Genomic DNA, 22,174 nt, shown 5'->3' with positions numbered 1-22,174 from the left:
AAGCGAGAGGGGAATGCACTGTAGGGTTACCTTCCTGCTCTTCGGTTTGTTCTTGCATGTGCTTCTCAAGCATCTGATAGATGGAGAACCAGTGCCTGGTGGACTTCTCCGTGTGGCGCTTCAGAATATTATCAAAGCTCATGGACCAACAGCTGGAACAAGAGAAACAAGGCCAGGGAGACACTTGGGTAAATCCAGATGAGACATCGGAAATCACAGAAACAACAGCCAGGGGCTCCAGAAGAGTTGCTAAGTTAGCTGCCTCAAGAATGCATGGCTGTGTGCTGGGCAGAATCAGGCTGGAATGCAACACCCATTGGTTCCAGTGGAAGACAGGGATGGAAACAGAACCGACCCAGCAATTGCAACCACCAGCTGATTGGGGCGATGGACTGTGCCGGGCCCTGTACTTGCAAGTACACACTAGAACCTAGTCTGGGATCACCTCAGACAGTTTCTTTGGGGATCTCCCCAGTTGAACTGCTGGACTCAAAACCCCAACCTTAAAGAGAAGTGCAGGTTCCGTGGCCTGCCATGGAGTGCAAATGCCAGAGCCAAGCCTCCTCAGAGGCTCCGACGGAGCAGTGGACAGCACAATCAGGTGCACATGGACGATACGGCAGTCTGTCGGAACCTGCAGACCTGGCACCACAACAGAGGACAGAACTAACCCCAGCCATGTGTTGGCAGTGAAAAACTGAGCAAACAGAGACGCTAAGGTGGACTTTGTCAATCAGTGGATTCTGCAGCAACTTCATCGTGCTTGGAGTGGTGACATTGACAGCAATTCATAACTGGTGAACTATCAAAACCACTTGAGCAAAATCCTCGGAGCATGCCCCACATCGGGAACCTGGGATGGGTGGGAGGCTAGGTGGGGCTTCTCCCTTTATCTCCCCATTTATCCCAGATACAGAAATAATAGTCTTACCCACTTTCCTGTAGCCCTTGAACCTTTGCGCCCTAATTAACCATGTAAAGATTGTTAAAAATAAAGAAAAAAAAAAAAGCATGGCTGAATTGAGATCCTATCAACTGTCCTGCTTTTAATGCTGTGACTAAGGACTAGGAACCGCATTCTGTGACTGTCACACTACATAAACTCCACAGAAACACACAACCAAGCGACCAAAGTCCCATAACCTAAGTTGAGGAGGAAGAAAAGGAAGTGGACAGCCTCTTACTTCAGCTCTAGTTTACGCCACCGAATGATCATCTGGCTGACCACATCAAGATGTTTCCGCAAAGACAGAGTTCGACTTGCGTTCTCCTCCCAATCCTAAAAACAAAAGACAAAATTTCCAAAAGCCATTATTCAATCTCGTCATTGCTTCTTTCTTCAAGAATAGCTGCTTCTTCGTTTGTTCTTGAATGAAGACTCTGGGCTCTTAAACAGTGTTTACCAGGAGCTGTAATGAACTGACCCACAGCAAAATCAGCTTCAAATTCTTTCTGACCTTGTGACAGACTCCAACAGAGCTTATTTAAAGGAAAAACCAAAAGTACATGGCTAACATACCAGAGTTCTAAATTCCTGTTAGCTAGCCGATAGTCAACAAAGTCACACAGCTGCTTCCTGTCACACAGGGAGGCAGCTGGATGAAGGCCACCTGAAGTCCTGGCGGTTGCAAGCCCTCAGGTGCCAGTGGACCATCCCACTCCAGAAAAAGAGGGGAGGCGGTTCACCCCACGATGAGGACAATGGCTTCACTTGTAACAATCCCATCTCTCGCCAGAAAAACCAAGGTTGTTTATATCTTCCTCCAAGCCAAACTTGAATTTTTGAACTAACAACAAAAAAGACTACAAGATAAATTTTTTTATTGTCTTACCTGTGCCTTTGCTAGAAGGATCTCTAAGCCATTCAAAAACTTTGAGATGGGACTGGAAAGTGGGAAACTGCGAATCCTGTCCATTACAACCAGCAGCTGGAGCAAGGAGGGAAGATTTGGTTATTCCCAGCAGAAGCACCAGTGGCCCAGGCGCACAACACAGTACTGAGCACCTCTGAAAACCTCCAGGGTTCGGGTTCTGACCAAGACAAATCCTTTCCCTGCAGTATTCCTCTAGATGTAAGATCAGATCTGATAATAAAATAACTTATTGCTCTCTGTAAGAGAGTCACAAAATCAGCTTAAGACCACAGAACAATTTCTAATTTTAAACCCCCATTTTGGAAAGGCAAGTTCTACTTCTATTACATTTAAGAAAACCCAAGAGGCCCTTGAACTATAACAGGATGGTAGCATTTTAGTATGAGAGAACTTTGTAAAATCTTTGTTACATGTATAAATGTGTGAGTGAAGGCACCAACAGTCAGTACGGGGCCACATCCTAAAGGGCAAAGTTGGCACACGAGCAGTTCATCCCTACCTCATCAGCCAGCCATCCTACCTGCTCAAGTGCTGGGTGCTCTGGCCAGTCCTGCAGCAACTGATTGACAGTCTCCGAGAAACCTTCAAGCACAGGTTGGCACTGCCGTGCCTCAGGGACATTGGGGTGCTGGTAGAAGTCATAGGGCCCATCAGGCTTCACCATCAGATCTGAAGTTGCCTCTCCAAAAAGAGTGTTATGGGAGAGGGTGCAGGCCAAAAGCTGACTGCCCAAGAGCTGGTCATTCAGTTCAACTCCTGTGAAGTTAACAAGCTCTTAGTAAAAATCAATAATTTCAGCAAGCCGACCTATCAGCAAGTTACAAAGATTTCAGAAATGATGAACTAATAGGGACTAATGAAGCAGATTGCTTCAATGGCATTCAAAGCAACACTGGCCTACAGAAATGTGACTCTACAGCACCAAAGCTCATGTTTCCAGGATACACATATCTTGCTTAGGTACATGAAAGACAGGGCAGAGTTTGACTTAATGTATTTACACTCCCATTTTTTTTGCAGCTATGCTGAGTAAGCAGAAAGAAAACTTGAAAGTATCATTCCTATTTGCATGGAATAATTCACAAAATTATTAAGAAAATTACATGGAACCAAACTTACTGTTCAACCAGATTCTGTGAGATTAATTTTGAAGTTTCTAAGTTACTCCTAGAAACACTATTTCATTTGAAAAGCACTTAGTCCATTAGAGGGAAACCAGCAACTATACTGAGGAGTCCAGCGCCACAGCACAGCAAGCTAATCCTCTGCCTGCTATGCCAGCACCCCGTATGAGTGGAATCCCAGAGGTTCCACTTCTGAGTCAGCTCCCTGCTAATGGCCTGAAAAGCCAGCAGAGGAGATCCCTAGTCCTTGTACCCCTGCTCCCACGTGGGAGACCAGGAAAAGCTCCTGGCTGCAGACAGCCCAGCTCCAGCTGCCACAACCATTTGGGGAGCGAAGCAGTGGATGGAAACTCTGTAACTCTGCCTTTCAAATAAAAAAACAAATCTTTAGGAAGGAAGGGAGGGAGGGAGGGAGGGAGGGAAAAGAAAAAACAATGCTGAGGAAAAAGATCATTTAAACTAAGTCTATAATCTTTATCCCAAAGAACTCCAATGATGAAAATACTTCTTACTACAGAATTTTTAAAAATTATTTTTAGAAGATATTTATTAATTTGAAAGGAAGAGTTACGATGACAGGGAAAAAATGAGAGGAAGAAATTCATCTTCCATCGTGTTAACTCATTCCCCAAATGGATGTAACAATTAGGGTAGGGCCAAGTCAAGCCAGAAGCCTGGAACTCCATTCAGGTCTCCCAGGCAAGCAGCAGGGGCCCCAGAAAGCTGGCCATCTTCTTTAATGCTGAATTTGAAGCTGATTGAGTTAGCTGGAATTTTTATGTTAAGAAAGTTCTATTAGTAAGAAACCAAACAAAAACAAAATATGTGATTTTATTTCTTCCAGAAGTACCAACTGACTCTATGTGTTTTGATTTCTTTCCCCAGGATATATAACAAGTAAACCAGCATACCCATCAGAGGATAGAAGTGTGTCAGCAGAGATGCCCCAGTCTGATAGCAGGACAGAAACAGGCTGAGGTAATGCTCTGTCTTGTGTGGAGGAACCGTCTGCTGGTACCACAGGGAGCGAGCGAAGCTAAGGCACAGCTGCTGGTGGATGAGCAGCACTGCTTGCATGGAACTCTGCGAGAGGAGAGCTGGCTCTGTGGCTGCTGCTTCTTCTGGCCCATCTGAAGTTCCTTTTTTCTCCTCTAGTGATGGTTCTACCAGAATATCTGCAAAGTCCTATAAATGGCATTGTAGAACAAATGAATTTGTATAAATCAGAACCTGGATATGGGGGGCATGAATGACGAAGAAAATGAAGTGGGACTTGTATACCACAGGGCACATTAAAAAGGCTAGGAGGCCAATAGGCACTTGGCTTCACAGTTAAGATGCCCACATCCCCCATCAGAGTGCCCGGGCTCTACTCTTGGCTCTGGCCCCTGATTCAGTTCGAGTCACGGCAGACTCTGGGAGATGACAGATGACTCCAGTATTCAGGTCCCAGCTACCCACACAGGAGGCCTATCTTCTATGAACTTTCAGCCCAGCCCAGTACTGGTGGTTATAGGTACTTGATCTCCATCAGCAGCCAGGAGCCCCAAACTTGTCAGTCCTCACTGGTGGAGGGTATGTATGGCGGCGGGGGAGATTTGTAGGAGGCACTACAAAGCCACATGTATGGGGCATCAAAATAATTCATTCTCAAAGAAATCTAAGACACCTTTTCATGCAGAGGGAACCGCCTTCTAAATTCCTGCTCCTCCTCCTCCTCCTCACTCAACGTGGTCTTCGAGTTTCTGCTCCTGTATCTGTACAGGCTGTTCTCTTGCTCAGCCTTTTCTTGGGCCATGCGTTCCTGCTCATCCCATTCATTGATGATTTCCTTAAAAAAATCCATGCATACAAAAGGAAGTTAGCCTGTGTTGATCTATTCAAAACAAAAAGGAGTGATTTGCTGGCTCTTGATTGGCTTAAAAACAAATAAAGCATCGGCATCCAAGAAAATGCCACATTAACAGACAGCAAATGGGTTTTATGCATCTTCAACAACCATGGTTTCTTAAACTCACTCCATTGGGCTGTCACAATTTCAAAAGTGCAAAGATATGTTAAAGCAAAGCTAATGGGAATGGCCATCAGAGGTGCCCTGTACCAAGGACAGGCTCAGGCTCAGCTGAGTGCAGCCATGGTTCAGTCTCCCTGCAGCTGGTGCTTCCAAGAGCTGGACTGGGGATTCAGAAAAGGATCACTCAGAGTAGGCGTTAGAGGCCAAAGCAGGCCAACCAAGCAAAACTGGATTCTACTTCACCACACTGTGAAGTAGCATCCCAAGCCAGGAAGGCAAACGTGTTAAAAGACTAGGACATGCGTTTCATCTCAGAACCCTCAATTCTGCTCTGCAAAATGTCTACTCTCAGATGTAGCTGTATTTACTGAGACGGTTGTTTTTAAGAATACCAAAAAATTAAAAAAAAAAAAATGAAAACAAAAAGAGTACAAAAAAATTACATATATACACTGTTCAGTAATAGAAAGGCAGTTAGGGAACACACATGCAATATAAAAATCACACAGTCACTGTCACGCAGGTGAAGAACACACAAAACTGGGGGAAACAACAGGGTTTTAAAAGCAAGCTATATAACACAATATACTTTTCTTGATGGGTTCTTGTACATTTTGCATAACTCTAGCAATATAAGGCATGTCTTAGGGGCCAGAGACGGGACACAATTGATCTCAACTAGACTCTTTTCAGCTGCTCAGTAGTGGTGAAGATTCATTACTTTTTAAAATAGTGCTGTGACAATGAAACAAACAAAAATGTAATTACTGCGAAAAATCACCGTGAAAAAAATTTAGAGTCACAGGCATACACACATACACACAAGTTAAGTGCCCCAAATCTGAAAAACCAAATTCTCAGCATTATGTTGGAGGCTCAAAATTGTTTAGATTTTGGAACATTTCCAGCCTCAAATTTTCAGGTTAGGGTTGCTCAAGCAGTAAAGCACATGCAAGGCTGTTCTCCAGCGATCTGGAAAGCTCCAAAATTTAAATACTCTGGTTCTAAGATTTTCAGGTAAGGATACTCACCCTATGTATGAAGGTACCTCAAAATGTTCATGAAATTAAGAGATTTATTTGTGACATAAAAAAAACTTAAATCATCTTTGTTCATCATAAGTACCTCTAATGAGCTTTTTGAAAACTTCTTGTATACAACATATAAACAAGCCAAGAATGGGTTGTCAATTTAAGCAGGTTAAGTGGTAAAGACTAGGAAACAAAATGCTTTGCTTTTATTTATCCTCTTACTGCTCTATAACAAGAACATAAATTATTCTGGCTAAGAAATTTTTAAAAATCTCTAAAAAGTTGACGGATAAAGGCTCCAAAATAGAGAAAGAAAGGTTCCAGGAAGGAAATAAGGAATGGGAAAAAGAGCCAGCACACCTGCTAGTTCCACCTGTGATCAGCAAACCAGATCAGATCAGTGAAGACTGGTGTGACACGCAGAGCACCTGGCCAACCCCGGACAGCAAGCGCCCGCGGGGTTCAGGTGGAATGCTCGTCCTTGCTCACCGATTAGGAACCACTGAGGTCCTGTCCAAACGTTATTAATGAATGCTGATGCTTCTACTAGGCTAGACCAACGCACCCATAGACCACAAAGAAAGCTGGGAGGCAGCCAGTCTGATTGGGGTTGTCAGGGATCTTGCCTATCAGACAACTGCACCCTCTAATCAGTGCTGAAACCCTGGGCTGTGGAAAGGTCTGGATAGGTTGCTGCAACCACAGATAAAGAGCAAAGCTGGGCATGATGGCAAGCCAGATGAGAGCATCTGTGGTATCTTCCTGGGCCAGGATGTGACTTCACAGGCACTCAAGAATATTAGGACTAGGGCCAGGCAGGCCAGGCCAGGCCAGGCCCCAGCACATGCCAGCTCACAAAAGAGCTGTGATCAGAGGCAGGCCTGGCCGAGTATCTTGGGGGTCTCCTTAGCTGAGATGCAATGCTCAGTGGCTAGCCCAACAGCTGGGTCTGAGGACAAATCAGAATGGGTTAGGCAGCACCATCCATCCACCAGAACGTAAGCAAGCAGGTTGGGATTCTTAGGGATCTCTTCAGTCAGGCTGCACTAGCTGCCAATACGTGAGCCAGGGTTGTAAGCAGGCTAAGCCAGGCCATAGTATCTACAAGTGTGCTAGAGCCAGGTGTGGGGACAGCCAAGGAGTTCTTGGAAGCCGTTCCAATATGACCATCTACCTAGTCCCCAACCTCAGAAAACATCATATGGCCTCAGAGTACAAGTTGTGGAACTTGGCAATCCCCACTGCTGACTGCGTAAGGAAAGACAACATACTGGCAAGCACATGAAAGACAGCCGGCCTCTCTGATGCAACAGAGAACCTTGAGTACACCATCAGAAGGTAGAAGGAAAAGCAGGATGAGCAACACTACAGGCCAAGTTCTCCAGTAAGCTCTTAAGGCTAGGGACATGCTGAAATAGACACAAACATCTAACAGGCTAACAGGCACTGGAAGTGGTATTCACCTCTGGCCCAAATGGCAAACACCATCTTAGAACAATCGAAACTACTCAAGCTAACACCCTCAGGACATTCTGCTCCCCACTGGAGTCTCCAGAAGGACATAGGGGGACCATTTTTGTCCCTTGGCACTGATGTGATCTGGCAGCAAGCAGCGGCGAAACATCTCCCTGATCTCCATGCCCCATGGTAACACCAGAGGGCAAGGGTTTTTCCTTCACTCTTTCTTCCCTACCTTTCTATCCTACTTTAGGTTCTGCAGGGGTCTGAAATCCCCTCACCTATGTAAAAACATTTTTAAGATTTATTTATTTTTATTGGAAAGTCAAATATACAGAGAGGAGGAGAGAGAGAGAGGAAGATCTTCCGTCCGATGATTCACCCCCTCAAGTGACCGCAACGGTCGGTGCTGCACCGATCCGAAGCCAGGAGCCAGGAACTCCTTTCTGCGTTTCCCACGCAGGTGCAGGATCCTGAGGCTTTGGGCTGTCCTCGACTGCTTTCCCAGGCCACAAGCAGGCAGTTGGATGGAAAGTGGAGCTGCCGGAATTAGAACCGGCGCCCGTATGGGGATCCCGGCGCCTTCAGGGCGAGGACTTTAACCGCTAGGCCATGCCGCCAGGCCCAAAACATTTTTAAAAATGTAACAAATACTTGTTGGAAAAGAAAGAGATGGCAAAAATGAAGGAAGAGATTAGAGTTTCTCACATGACTGCCTCTACATCTGTTGGACAACACTAGTATCTTCAGGCCACCCAGCTGTACATGCAGAGCTCTTTAGGAAACAAAGCAAAGGCAGACCCCAGAACCAGTCTCACCTGACACACATGTCGGAAGAGGGACAGGGCCCGTTGGTCCAGCTCTCCCTTGCACAGTGCATGGCAGCGCAAGTAAAGGAGGGCATTCATCAGCAACTGCTCACGGGTGGGGCACGGTCTCTGGCCCTTGCCTTCTAGCTCCTTTCCTCCTGAGCGCCTAAGGACCAGCTTCCCAAGGCCTCGCAGAACCTCCTTTGACTTCACAGAGCACAAAGCATCTGCATGTGCATAGTAGGTCGGGAAGTGGGGTCCTACAGATGGGAAAGCCAACAATGCTGTGGCCAGGCCCCCCAGCCAATCTGGACGGACTACACTGCTATGCAGTGAGGTGTGGACCTCAGATGCTACTAGCCTCATGCCATGCTGTAGCTGCAAGATGGACGCCTGCAGTGGGATCACTGCATCTGGATACAGGGTGTACTCCTCTGCCAGCCGCATCCTGAACTGATGGTGTGACTGTTGCCAAGAGGCCTCCTCCTTCAGAAGGTTCTGGGTCACCTGGGCAGACCGTGGTCCATCAGCAAGAAGGGTCTGCAGGAGCCTGCTGAGCAGATCCTGAACAGCTGGAGCCTTGGCAATGCTGGTGGCATAGTGGTGGATCTCCTGTACCAGGGATTCATAGAGAGGCAGCTGGGGTCTGAAGGCCTGCTTCTTTGACAGCCTGCACAATGAATTCTCCAGCTCTTCAATCCTTTGACGAAGCAACCTGAAAACAAATCAATACAAGATGCAAATCCTGTCAGTTAGAAGAGCAGCAAACCTATACTGGGCCCTCTGCCAGGAAACCATAAAAAGATATACTGGCTGCCAGGCAGTAACAAGAGGATGGTGTTGACAGCTATCATGAAAAGAAGTAACAATATATAGCACTTCCCACATGCTAAATGCTAGCACCCAGACACTCATCTCATCAACGCCTCACCATACCTCAACAAAGCAGATACTACATTCATGTTTTACAGGCCTGGAGCTCAAGAATAGTCAGCAAAACTAAAGGACATGAAAAAGACTCAGCACCATAACTATGCCGTATTTCTGAAGCAACAAACCTGTAACTCGAAGTACCAGAGAAGTCCTTGTAAGTCACCACACCTGACTTCTTCCGAGATGGACTCCAGTCAAACCTGTGTTACCCAACACCTTGCATACCCTTCCCTTTCTTTCCAATGAGTCTTTTTTCCTATGACCACGGTCTTGCAAACTAACTGCTAACACAGTTAGGTCACAGATCTCAATTAATCCTATAATTATTTTACAAAAGTTAACCTCAAAATGTCTCTTGCAAAACAAGTAACCTCTAATACAAATAATCCTTCTGCCACATTACCTGATGTGAGGATGAGAGTAAGTGATAATGATGTCATCTCCCAGGTCTCTTCCAGTCTGTAGCTGGGATGAAAGGTTCCGGGTTTTCCACTCACACTGCAGCCTAAGTAACTAGAAAAAGGGAAAAGTTGGTCTACCAGGTTCTGGCTAAGACCATGCATTCCAGGACAGTGCCCAGCGGTGAGCTCAGCAACAAGATGCAAATAAGTTGGGTTCCTGAATGATCCATGAGCAGCTGGCGCTCTCATTAACCAGGACACTCACCTAGGAGCGATGACCTGAAAGAAGCGATCTCTTCTACAGCACAGAAATTCGCTACTGTAACTCGGTCTTCACTTCAATCATCCTTTTTCATGATACATGCTAGTATAATGCTCTCATAAGGTATTTTGTTCTTACAGAAAGATTACATTGCAAGGGATACCATATTAACCTATTTTGATGTCTGAATATGAGATAACATCCAAAGTTCAATATTTCTAAGGGTACAGAAATAATATACTTTTAAATCATCCAATCCAAACACACACAATTCAGCTAAGGTAGGAAGTATGGATAGTGAGGGAGGTCTCTTCCTCAGACATTGCCTCGCGTATTCCACCTACTTGCCCTCTGTCCACTGCACCTACTGCTAAGTGCATAAATGACCCAGGAAGGAAACATGGCCCTCCCTTACCTCTTCCTTGGTGTACTTGAGCTTGTATTCCCTCTTCACTGCAGGGTCGAAGCGGTCCTGGGGAAGCCAGGTCTGAATCTGAAGCAAGCCAAGGCTCACCCAGAGGCAACCACGCTGTGCTGGCTCAGGAAGGTTCCTTCTACTTTCTGCATCTCCAAAAAGGTGGCGCAGGGAATTGAGTAAGAGACACAGCAGCTCTTTGGGCAGTGTGTCCTGACTGGCCATATCACCAAGGACCTGGGCCACAGGCTGGAAGGCCTGGCTGTTCCCAAGCAGCAATTGCTCACAGTTGTGTATATGCTCCTGTCGCCGGGGCTCTGGTAGCAGCTCCGCCAGGCCCACAAGGTGCCGACACAGCAACAGGCCCTGGAGCTGGGAATCTGTTCGTCTGTTGGGACACAATCAGGAAGTGCTTAAGGACTCATACTCTATTAACGGTCCTATTTATACATGGTCATTCAGCAGAAAATGATAACCACAGGCAGCACTGTCAACATTTAGAGGGACTTTCTGTTTTCCCAAAATGCTGAACACGTTTCAAAGGACCACTCTTGGACACAGTGCGTTTAACAGTAACAAGTACTGGTTAATTCATGGCACTCTCTGCCACAGACTGACAAGGTGCCAATTGGGCAAACATCTTTGCCTTTACCCACCAGAACCCACCACAGCAACAGCAGGTTCTGCTTCCAGGAGAGTGATACCTGAAGTCTGCTAGAGTAGTGACAGTCATGTTGGTCCAAAGCATCGAACTGATGTCCTGGATTTGCTGGGTTCTCTCTGCCCACTCTCTCAGGGTGACATGTGAGGAGGACAGGATGGGGAGGCCACTCACATCCCAGGGACTGGCTCTGCAGCTGCTGGTCAAGATGTCGAGGCAGCACTTAGAGAACATGGCCCTCCCGAGACTGCCAGGGCCCTGAGCAAAAGAGAAGTGCCAACAAAGTTTCAGAAATTCACTAGAATGATGTCAGCAAATGTATTGTGACACCTTAGAGGGAGGAAAGAAAGTAAGACCACACGGGCCCAACGGCATGGCCTAGCGGCTAAAGTCTCGCCTTGAAAGCCCCAGGATCCCATATGGGCGCTGGTTCTAATCCCGGCAGCTCCACTTCCCATCCAGCTCCCTGCTTGTGGCCTGGGAAAGCAGTCGAGGACAGCCCAAAGGTTGGGGACCCTGCACCCACGTGGGAGACCCGGAAAGAGGTTCCTGGTTCCCGGCATTGGATCAGTGCAGCACCGGCCTGTTGCGGCTCACTTGGGGAATGAATCATCGGACGGAAGATCTTCCTCTCTGTCTCTCCTCCTCTATGTATATCCGGCTTTCCAATAATAATAAAATCTTAAAAAAAAAAGAAAAAGAAAAAGAAAATAAGACCACACTGGTTACCTGGAAGAGGAAAACATCAGGCAGAGGCTGGGCCAGAAGAGCAGAATAGGAACAGATATCAATAGGTCTTAAAGGAACACAGACTCCATCTTTGCAGAAAATGGGAAGAATGGTTAATCTGAGATACATGAGAAAACTCCTGAAACCTGGGAATCAAGGAGACCATTCTTACAGCAAAGACAGGCACACATGAGTTTGTGGTCCTTGGAATATTAATCCAGAACACAGTAATTTAAAGCTGTCCCAGAAAGGGTTGGCTGGTCAAATTAATGAAAGGGAATATTGTATGTGGGGCTCAATGGGTTATCTCTAACGGCTTTCAGAAATCCATTTTGGTATAGGAACAGACTAGAATGCAAAGACAAATCCATGAACATCTGTAGGAGTATGACAGGTTAAAGGACAGCCTGGAAAACGGGAACACACAGTTAACTACGAATGGTGGTACGATACTGCATTACAATCTAATGCTTGTATAAAAGATAGGGCTCTGCCACACAAAACAGGAAGTGCAGCTGAAACTGACAGAAATGTAAAACAAAAACATAGTAGAATATATAGGAAAATGGTTTTCATTGCCATGAGAGGCGAAGGAATACAACTGCAGGAGCATTACACCACAATCAGACAACAGACTGGCATGTTTGGAAAAGAAAATACTATGAAACTCAACAACATATAAAAAAGCAATCAAACTTAAGAAATAACAAAAAACTTGATATTCATTCCCATATACTGAGCAAAGGCATAATATTTACAACTTTAAATAATAAAATGATGCTGAATAGCCAAAACTTACTTTCATGGATATGAATATGACTGGAAAAGCCGAAGGAGAAATAAAAAGAGCAATAAACCTTTGGAAAACTGCTCAAATTATGTGACAACCTTAATAGATACAAATTAAAATAAGGCTATTAAAGTCCAGCACCACCAGGATGAGCTTGCACCAGCTGGTGTGGCAATCATCTGGAGAGACAGCGCCTCACACAGGGTCAACCACACTGTGATCTTGTCCCAAGCCTTTCGGGCGGTAGGGGGCGGGAGGGGCGTTATGGAGGGGAGAAGTTCATTCAGCACTCACAGAAGTTAAAAAACAACCCTTCTCGGGCCCGGCAGCGTGGCCTAGCGGCTAAAATCCTCGCCTTGAACGCCCCGGGATCCCATATGGACGCCGGTTCTAGTCCCGGCAGCTCCACTTCCCATCCAGCTCCCTGCTTTGGCCTGGCCCAAAGCTTGGGGACCCTGCACCCATGTGGGAGACCTGGAAGAAGTTCCTGGTTCCCAGCTTCAGATTGGCGCAGCACGGGCCGTTGCGGCTCACTTGGGGAGTGAATCATCGAACGGAAGATCTCTATATATCTGACTTTGTAATAAAATAAATAAATCTTAAAAAAAAAAACCCTTCCCAGGTAGTCCAGTAACAACTAAACAAAACTTCTAAACATGTGAACACTTCAACCTAGAGTTAAAGTCTAGCTCTAGCAAATTATCCCCTGAAAAATATTCATGCAAATGCACAAAAAATTTGCAAAAGGATGGTTAATGCAGTCACACTAATTAAGAATGTCTATCAGGTCTATACAATTCTATATATATCTACAGCATAAGTATTTTATATTTAAAAAATGTTTTAACTGGAAAAAATCATTCTCAAAAGGAAATCTGTGTGACTGTAACTAAGATTTATACAAATTATTAGAAAACCAAACATCCTTTCTGATGTTCCGAATATCCTGTGTTACAATCATGTGTCTAATTCCTGTTCCTCCCTAGAAATAAATGCTTACTGCTAGGTCCGTAGAGAATGTCTTTTCTACTACATCAAACAGTTTTCTCAGTTTATGGTAACAAACCTTCAACGTGGAGTCCAAAAGGGACTTGGGCATCTCCTGTTGTTGCATACCAGGCAGAGGGTTCCACGTAAGCCAGTACTCTGGATTTGTGGTCACAGTGCTGCTCCAGAAAGATGTAAATGTAGAAGCGAGTAGTTCAGACCACAAAGAGAAAACGTCTTCAGCAGACACCTACAAATAGGACAGTATTTGAAAGAGATCCATAAAATCAAGTTATAGTCTTCTGCTTCCAAGACTTATCAAAGACTCACATAGGTCTCCAAGCATTAGTCCCAATTTTCCTGATTTTCTGTCACCAGATCAACTTGGTCAAGTCATATTAACCTGATCATAATTTTGTAATAAGATTTGTTTAGTTGATAAGCATAGTGACAGAAAAAGACAGTAAGGGAGAGGAAAAGATCTTTCATCTGCTAGTTCACTCTCCAATCTAATAACTCCAGCCTGACCTCCCATTTAAGTCCAATCATCTTCTACTGCCTTCTCCAGCACATTAGCAGAATGCTGCATTAGAAACAAAGTAGCCAGAACTCCAATCACCCCACCAATATTTAATGCCAGTATTACAACCTGTGACTTGACTGTTTTTACACAATGTTCATCTCCCCGAATGTAATTTTTAAAACTAAAACTAAGGGTCAGTGGCGTGATATGATGGTTAAAGTCTCCACTTAAGACACCAGCATCCTATGTGGGAACCAGTTTAAGCGTAGGCAACTCCACCTTCTGATCCACCTCCCTGCTAACAACCTAGAAAAGAGGATGATAATCCAAGTGCTTTTCACCATTTGAAAAGTAAACCAGTAGATTGAAGAGCTTTCCTCTGTTTCATCCTCTCTGTAAATTTGACTTTCAAATAAATAAATACTATAAGACAAAACAAAAAACACACTGAGATCTGCTTTTAGGCGACATGAGAAAATCTAAGCAATTCACTTGACGGTGACACAAACGATTCTTGAAAATTTTTAAGACTATCCTAACAAAGTAACATTAACTATTTCATCAATAAATCAACATTCAATAGCTATCCTAGGGAAGAAATAAAAATCGCCTCATATTTGAGCAAATAGGACATTTTTGGAAAGAATTTTAACCTCATTTCAGTAGAAAGCAAATGAACAATTGTGAAATATCCCTGCAGTTCCTACAAAAGAACCATAAATCCACAAAACGCTCTGCTGCAAAAGGTCTAGCTCACTCACAGCAGTAAAGGATGCTTGCATTGTCCCTGCCTCATGATTTTTACCTTCTGATAATGTAGCAAGGACCACAAGTCTTGAAGTTCCTGAGGAGTGGTTGGTGTATACTTAAGACAAAACGTGATGTGATGAGTTATCTCATCCATCTGGGGTTGACAAGTTTTGCTGGACCTGTTAGAAAAATAAATACCAAGAGGAGAGGAAGTAGATTATCAATGAACATCTAGAAAACTACATAAGGGAAGACAGAACACACAGATGCAGCACATTCATTTTAAAGCAAGCAACCATTTTGGAAAAAAAAGACTTAGTGACTTGCAGAGGTAGAAGAGACACGGGCCAAGAACTCTGAGAAAGCTTCAGCTTTTCAAAGTAGCAACTGCCCTTCCTCTGCTTCCGCCACCATTCTGTCTGCAGACAAGTCTGCACTTTACCATACAAGATGCACACAATGACTGAGCAAGAAAATAAGTTCACACAAAAAAAGTAACTGAAATAATGGCTGACCCTCTCAGAAAAGCCCATGTCATGATATCTGCTACCATTTTATACTGCCAAAGCATAGCCAGGTACTCCATGGCAGGCCACAACTGAACACTCCGAGTGAGTTGAGGTAAGCAGGCAATGCCTGGCTGGGCTGGGGAGGACGTTTCACATTGCTTTTTCTCCATAAATTCAAGTGGAAGCCCTTTGGCTTTTAATTCTAAATACTGGGCATTCACAAGACTCTTCAATTGATCTGGACAAAAGAAAGAAAGAAAGAGTTACATTAAAGCATAGCAGGCAGGAACTCAGGGTCTGTACTTCCAACAACCAGTTACAAGAATGCACATAATCTGAGTTAGCACCATTAGATTTCTTAACCTGAGAGTTGAGTTTTCCATCAGTTAAACAATGTTATTAACACCTACATAAATCTAGTGCTGGAATTAAATGGTTGACTATAAAGCTTATAGCTCAATACAATGACACATATTTAATGAGATTTATACCCCAGAATGAGGAAGAATGTGTTGGCAGCAAGAGCAAATAAATTCTCAAGAGTATCAAGTGGGCCTGGCGCCATGGCCTAGTAGCTAAAGTCCTTGCCTTGAACGCACCAGGATCCCATTCGGGCACCGGTTCTAATCCCAGCAGCTCCACTTCCCATCCAGCTCCCTGCTTGTAGCCTGGGCAAGCAGACGAAGACGGCCCAAAGCCTTGGGACCCTGCATCCACGTGGGAGACCCGGAAGGAAGTTCCTGGCTCCTGGCTTTGGATTGGTGCAGCACTGGCTGTTGTGGTCACTTGGGGAGTGAATCATCAGATGGAAGATCTTGCCCTCTGTCTCTCCTCCTCTCTGTATATCTGACTTTGTAATAAAATAAATAAATCTTTAAAAACAAAAAAAGAGTATCAAGTGCTAAAGTACATTACCTAGCTTGACATCTTCTAGAGTATTAGCTCTGAAGATCAGTCCCCAGGCCTGCAAGAGGCTTGCTTTTACTGTCCATTCAGAAGCAACCACTTGGAGACGATTAATGTCTTCCTGCCATCCGCTCTCCCCAAAGGTGGGTGTCCGCACCCTGACTGCAAGGGCTTTGTGAAGGACTTTCAATTGCATAAAACAATCCACCAGCAGCTTGTTCTGAAACAATAAAACCCAGGACAGCTTACTACAGAGCAGGGGTTTTTCATAGCAGTTTATTTGGCTAAGAAAACATTTAAGATATTTAAGATATTTAAGACATTTAAGATATTTCTTGAAGCTTCTAGAAAAGTAGTTGTGCCTATTCTTCATGCTCAAGAGCTTTTTACAACAATAGTTGAAACTCTGCAAACCACTTAATGCTCTCAGGATGTTTGGGAGGTAGACTTTTTAGAGAAAGGTAAGTAAAGTTGAACGTTAGCTCCTAGGGTCCAGGGGAACCTCAGAGGTCAATTTTCATTTCACTTACTACGTGTTTTCACATGTACCTTAAATGGAACTGGTCGTCCCAGGAACTTCTGCAACTTCTTTACACCAGGGAAGCCACCAGTTGGGCTCCCCAAACAACTCTGAATATGTTCTGAGACTGTCTGAAGCTCTTTGTAATACCTTTAATGCAGAAAAGAGACAGGAGGGAAATAAGAAGCAAATAGCAAGAAAAGTCAATTAATTCTCTCATTTCACTTACAGTCATCAATAAACAGAATAAAGCAAAGTACGCAAAATGAATCAGTTTCAATTTCAAACCAGTTTGCATTCAAAATGAACTGCACAATACATTTCAATGTTATCACTCCAAATATGAGGCTTACTTCTCTTCATGATGCAGTAGAAGTTGGGGGATCTGACAGACCAAATGCTTTGAAACCCAGTGCCAATGGAGAGCAAGCAAGGCCAGACCTGCAGCATCCACTTTGACTGTGTCAGCCACCATCCAAAGCCGGTCCCGCCACTGCACAGAGCCTAAGATCTAAAAACACAGTAAATCAAGACTGCTCATTAACATCTCACATGACCTGGACTTCAACAATTAACCAACACTCAATATGCACAAAAAGGTTTTATGCTACAGAAGGATATCTGAAGTAACGTTCAGGTACATGGAGAAAGTGAAGGTCTTTTTCCCTTAGTACCTGAAGTACAAAGTTTATTTATACAAAATGAAACTGTTGGGTCATACCTTAAGTATAAAAAGGAGCTGCATTATTCTGTATTCCAAACAGCAGATATAAAAAAAAAAATCCTAATTGTTGTATTTATTTGCCAATACCTAATATCAGTGATTTGAATTCTAGCTATTTGACCACATGGTTTTAATTCCTACTTCCTGGATAACTGAAGATGTTGCCATTTTGCTAATTCTTCCTGGATATCTATGTCTTCCATGAAAGATTTTTTTCAAATCTCCTGATTATTTTTCAGTTTACATTATCTTACAAGCAGTTTCTTCTTTGCTTTTTTCTTACAGGTAACCATAAAAAATAACAGCAAGTTTAATTTTTCTTACTTTTTCCTACTGCTAAAAACACTAAAAACCTTTGCCTACCCTTAAGATTATAAAGATTTTCTCCAGGGCCAGTATTGTGGCATATCACGTGAAACTTCCACTTGCTGTGCCAGCATCCCATATGGGTGCCAATTTGAGTCCCTGCTATTCCAACTTCCAATCTAACTCTCAGCTAACACACCAGGCTGCTCTACCTCTGATCCACCTCCCTGATAATGGCCTGAGAAAGCAGCAGCAGATGGCACAAATACGTGTGCCCTTTACCTACAAGAGAGATCTACAAGAAGCTCCATATTCCTGGCTTCAGCTTGGCCCAACTCCAGCTGTTGTAACCATTGAGGGGAGTAAAACTGATTGAAGAACCCTATATCTCTTCTTGCATGTAATTCTTTCAAAGAAATGCATAAATCCTTGTTTCTAATGTTAACAACAATAAAATTTATCAAATAATATTGCACAAATAAGACACTGGAGTTAGTCTTATCCTTGAATCATTGTACTAAAACAATCTTAAAACAGTAACGGGTGGATGTTTGGTCTAAGAGCTTAAGAGGAAGCCTGGGGACACTTGCATCCCATAGTGTACGCCCCAACTGGAAATGTGGCTGTACTGCTGAGATTGCAGCTTCTATGTGTACGAAGGGTGGCAGCGGGTGATGATGGTCTGAGTAGCTGGGTTCCTGTCATTCGCGCAGAGCTGCGCCGAGTTCCAGGCTGCTAGCTTCAACCTGCCCCAGCTGTCACATGGTTGGAGAGTGAAGCACTGACTGGGAAGGAAGTGTTCTTCTCTTTAACAGTCTTGCAAATAAGCAAAGTATATAAACGAAAGAAAAACAAGCACATTTCCTACCTCACTGACACAGGCATCAGACACAACCCCTTGGGAGGACTGTACCCACAGCAGGACTAGTGCATCAAAGAGTTTAAAAAAGGCAGCAAGATTGACCACAATCTCATGAGGCAGGCTGTGATAGCTCTCTGGATCTTAAAATAAATAAAATAAAAGGCATGCCATCAGTTAAGATTAATTTCGTGACATTTTCAGAATAAATTAAGCCTGGAACTTAACATCATTATCAACACAAAGGTCAAGTTTCAAAAGTGGAACTGAAAAAGAATGTATGCTTGCTATTACTACGTTTAAATAAGCCAAGTATACCTACAGATGTAACAATTATTTACAAAAAATTCAAATTATGAAATGAAAATACATATTTTATTTAAGTATTTGAACACAAAAAGAAAATCAAGTGTAAGTACATATGGGTGGTTAGTTAAAAAGATAAAAAAGTATCAATGAAACTAACAGTAGCTTCTATAGAAATGAAGTTATGCTTCTATAACCTGGAACTTTGACAAGCAGATATCTTTTTCTTGAAACAAATATAAAAGACGAGAAAATGTTCTTTCCTGTAACCAAATGCTTCTGCATGTGCACCAAGCCCAGTAAGGCTAGTTGGGAAGTTCTGGCTTCGCTGTGACTGAGCTCCTGCGAGTCTCCCTTCCCTCACTGCTGACATAAGCATCTATCTCACAGGATGCTGCAAGAGACGTGGGACACCTTAGATGCATTCAGCGGCGGCTCTGTGCCAAGGCCAGGCTTGGGCAGTGGTTGGCAGCCACAACAAGGAAGCCCATATGTTTACAGAAAGGCCAGCAGATCAACAAGAATCAATAAACAGTAGCAGCTGCTGCATATCAGCAGCATTATGCCATGCTATGCTTAACTAAAGAATGTAAGCACAATGTTCTTACCTTTATGGAATTCAAAAGACATTCTCAAAACACTATTTAGCTTTTTAACACCAACAGAAACTAAGTTGGCTTCAGTAAATATCCGTTTCTCCCTATCAAGATATATGACGGTCCTGGAAGAAGATTCACAAACAAGGTTAGTGACTGGCTGGGAACACCTTCAATGATTTCCTTTACGAGCTGGGTCTTGGGGAAGCTGAGAACTTCTACTTCCATCCTGCCATTCCTCCTGCCTCTACGAGGTGCAGACAATGGCTGCTGAAGTGGGAGAAGAGGAAGGACAGAGAGACAAAGCTAGGTCTACACAGGCTTCCAGGCCTCACTCCTTGGCTGTGCCATGATGTTACAAACTGTCCTGAGAGCTCTGTACTGAGAGCCACGACCAAATTCATCTCCGGTGCTGGAAGTCACCTGGGGAGGCAACTAAGGGGAAAGCAAAGCAGCCTCAGGTGCGAGTTAGCACCACACTCCCAGGTTCACTTTCTGAAAACTCACTGCAATCATTAATTAACAGTGTGTCTCCTGATAATGTACTCTATATTCCAATTTTAAAACAATTTTTAAACCTAGTTACACCAACAGCCAATTTCGAAACATCAATTAGCCACTAAAACTGAGGCAGGATCATTCTGACAAATATCTGCATCTACATAGGAGTGTAAGTTAGAAATGTCTCCGACAAGTGAGGGTAGAAAATGGCTGAGAAATAACAGATGGCTGAGCAAAGGACATGTGAGAAAACAATGAGGGACTTCTCACAGTGGGAGGTTACGGAAGACCACAAGAAAGAATAATCTTTTGATAAAGGATGACTTTAAGATAATAACAATTAGCAAGATTGAAGACACTCATTTTTAATACCCTTGAGCTTCTTGGTATTTACATACAGTGAACATACACAAGCTGCATTTGACAGTCTTAGGAAAGGCAGAATCTATAAAGCCAACAGGATCCAAAGAAAGCTGCCACCTACTTGTTTGCCTCAGATTCTAAAAGGGTGAACAGCTGCGGTTCCTTCTGTAGGTCAAAGTCCATTGAATTTTTAATGATGTCCAAAGCCTGCATATTCCATCGGGGGTCCAGAGGAACCACAAACTCATCTAGTTAACAGCAACAACAAAAAGAAGAAGAACAAGAGAATTTTAGAGCTTAAGACTTGTTCCCTGCTAAGTTTCAGCTCAAGGCTTTCATCATTTCATGCTGGCTCAGGGATGGACAGGGAAATGCTATGGGTTTCATCCTAGGATATGAGAAATGCAGGAAGGCACATCTTTTACAGTTTCCTTTCCAAATGCAGAATACCTGCAATCAATGAATTCATTTCCTCACAACCTCAAAACACTTCTGAAAATAACTCCTGGGTACAATTACTGAACCCACCACCACTGGCCATGAAAAAATTTATATGGCAGAATGAATAACACCTCAGTGCTCACTTTCAATAACAAATGCAACTCAGGGGCCAGCCCCATGGCCTCTGGATGCTGGTTTGTGTCTTAGCTGCTCCACTTCCAATCCAGCTCTCTATGGATGGCCTGGGAGAGAAGCAGAAGATGGCTCAAGTCCTTGAGTCCTGTACTCCCATGGGGGCACTAAGGGAAGTTTCGGGCTTCTAATCAGCTCAGCTCTGGCCATTGCAGGTAGTTAGGGAGTGAACCAATGGATAGAGGATCTCTGTCTCTGTTTTTTCTGTGTAACTATCTTTCAAATGAAAATAAAGATAAATCTACTAAAAAAAGTTCAAATGTGTTTCTCTTAAAGACAATATGACTACAACCACTGTGACAGCATCAGCTGTTACGGCTGCTGTTTCGTGTTCCTTTGGCTCAGACCGGACATGTCCTCTGTAAGGTACACAAGAACCCTGGGAGCATCTAGATGAAGGTGGTTGAGCAGCAGGGTTCTGTAGAGCATTCAAGTTGCAAAGCATCCACCATACTGTAGCCTACCAAGGAAGGACTGTGAAGAGAAATGTACTTTTAAGCAAAGAACACATACTCTTTTTGTATTTTGGGTTTTTTTTCCTTTTTAAAGAACACATATTCTAAAGCTCAATTAACAGACAGCACTATCTAACTGAAAAAGAAAATGCAGTTAAACCTCATGTCTTCCCAAAGAGGACAAGCAGCATCTGCCACTCTGCGTCTATCCTTCTCCTTGTAAAGCCAGGATTGAGTTCTGCAATAGCCCAACTATCATAGTAGTCTACTCTATTGCTGGGTTTCTTCCCATTCACTTCACTACCTTTAGTTATCTTTGGTACCTTCAGAGTACAAACGGCAATTAATTTAGAACAATGCATGTATTTTTCCAACAGAAATACTTGTTATCTGCACATTCTGAATAACATCAAAAGAAAATGGAGGGATGAAGGGGTGACAAAAATCTTTGTGAAATGCTCCATTACCCTCATTATTGCTTATTATTGCTTCATTAAATAACTTTTGCTCTCTTTATTAAGAAAAGAAACTTTTGTTTGCCTAGACAATCTATTTCTTCATTTTTCAGAACTGCTTCATTGGGTCCAGTGCTGTGGCCTAGTAGGTAAAGCCACTGCCTGATACATCAGCATCCCAGATGGGTTCAAGTCCCAGCTGCTCTATTTCCAATTCAGCTCCCTGCAAATAACCATGGCAAGCACCAAAAGATGGCCAAAATGTTTGGATCCCATGTCA

General features: G+C 43.7%; 1 protein-coding gene across 1 annotated transcript in view; it reads right to left on the bottom strand.

Annotated features, from left to right (window-relative positions):
• Positions 1-22,174, bottom strand: part of MDN1 (midasin AAA ATPase 1) — a 143,176-nt gene that overhangs the window by 34,820 nt on the left and 86,182 nt on the right. The window contains exons 51-69 of the mRNA XM_058660823.1: positions 20,473-20,599; positions 19,500-19,612; positions 18,595-18,728; positions 17,050-17,207; positions 16,726-16,846; positions 16,186-16,396; positions 15,277-15,508; positions 14,817-14,940; positions 13,568-13,738; positions 11,026-11,240; positions 10,322-10,709; positions 9,647-9,756; positions 8,320-9,025; positions 4,668-4,829; positions 3,910-4,183; positions 2,395-2,630; positions 1,833-1,928; positions 1,185-1,279; positions 31-152 (exon numbers count right to left, since the gene is read on the bottom strand). Coding sequence (XP_058516806.1) covers positions 31-152; positions 1,185-1,279; positions 1,833-1,928; positions 2,395-2,630; positions 3,910-4,183; positions 4,668-4,829; positions 8,320-9,025; positions 9,647-9,756; positions 10,322-10,709; positions 11,026-11,240; positions 13,568-13,738; positions 14,817-14,940; positions 15,277-15,508; positions 16,186-16,396; positions 16,726-16,846; positions 17,050-17,207; positions 18,595-18,728; positions 19,500-19,612; positions 20,473-20,599 — 3,795 coding nt within the window. The remainder of the gene's footprint in view (positions 1-30; positions 153-1,184; positions 1,280-1,832; positions 1,929-2,394; positions 2,631-3,909; positions 4,184-4,667; positions 4,830-8,319; positions 9,026-9,646; positions 9,757-10,321; positions 10,710-11,025; positions 11,241-13,567; positions 13,739-14,816; positions 14,941-15,276; positions 15,509-16,185; positions 16,397-16,725; positions 16,847-17,049; positions 17,208-18,594; positions 18,729-19,499; positions 19,613-20,472; positions 20,600-22,174) is intronic.

Source organism: Ochotona princeps, chromosome 1 (genome assembly GCF_030435755.1).
Source record: "Ochotona princeps isolate mOchPri1 chromosome 1, mOchPri1.hap1, whole genome shotgun sequence".
In the NCBI taxonomy this organism is placed as follows: domain Eukaryota; kingdom Metazoa; phylum Chordata; class Mammalia; order Lagomorpha; family Ochotonidae; genus Ochotona; species Ochotona princeps.
This window is presented reverse-complemented; position numbering and strand designations above follow the sequence as displayed.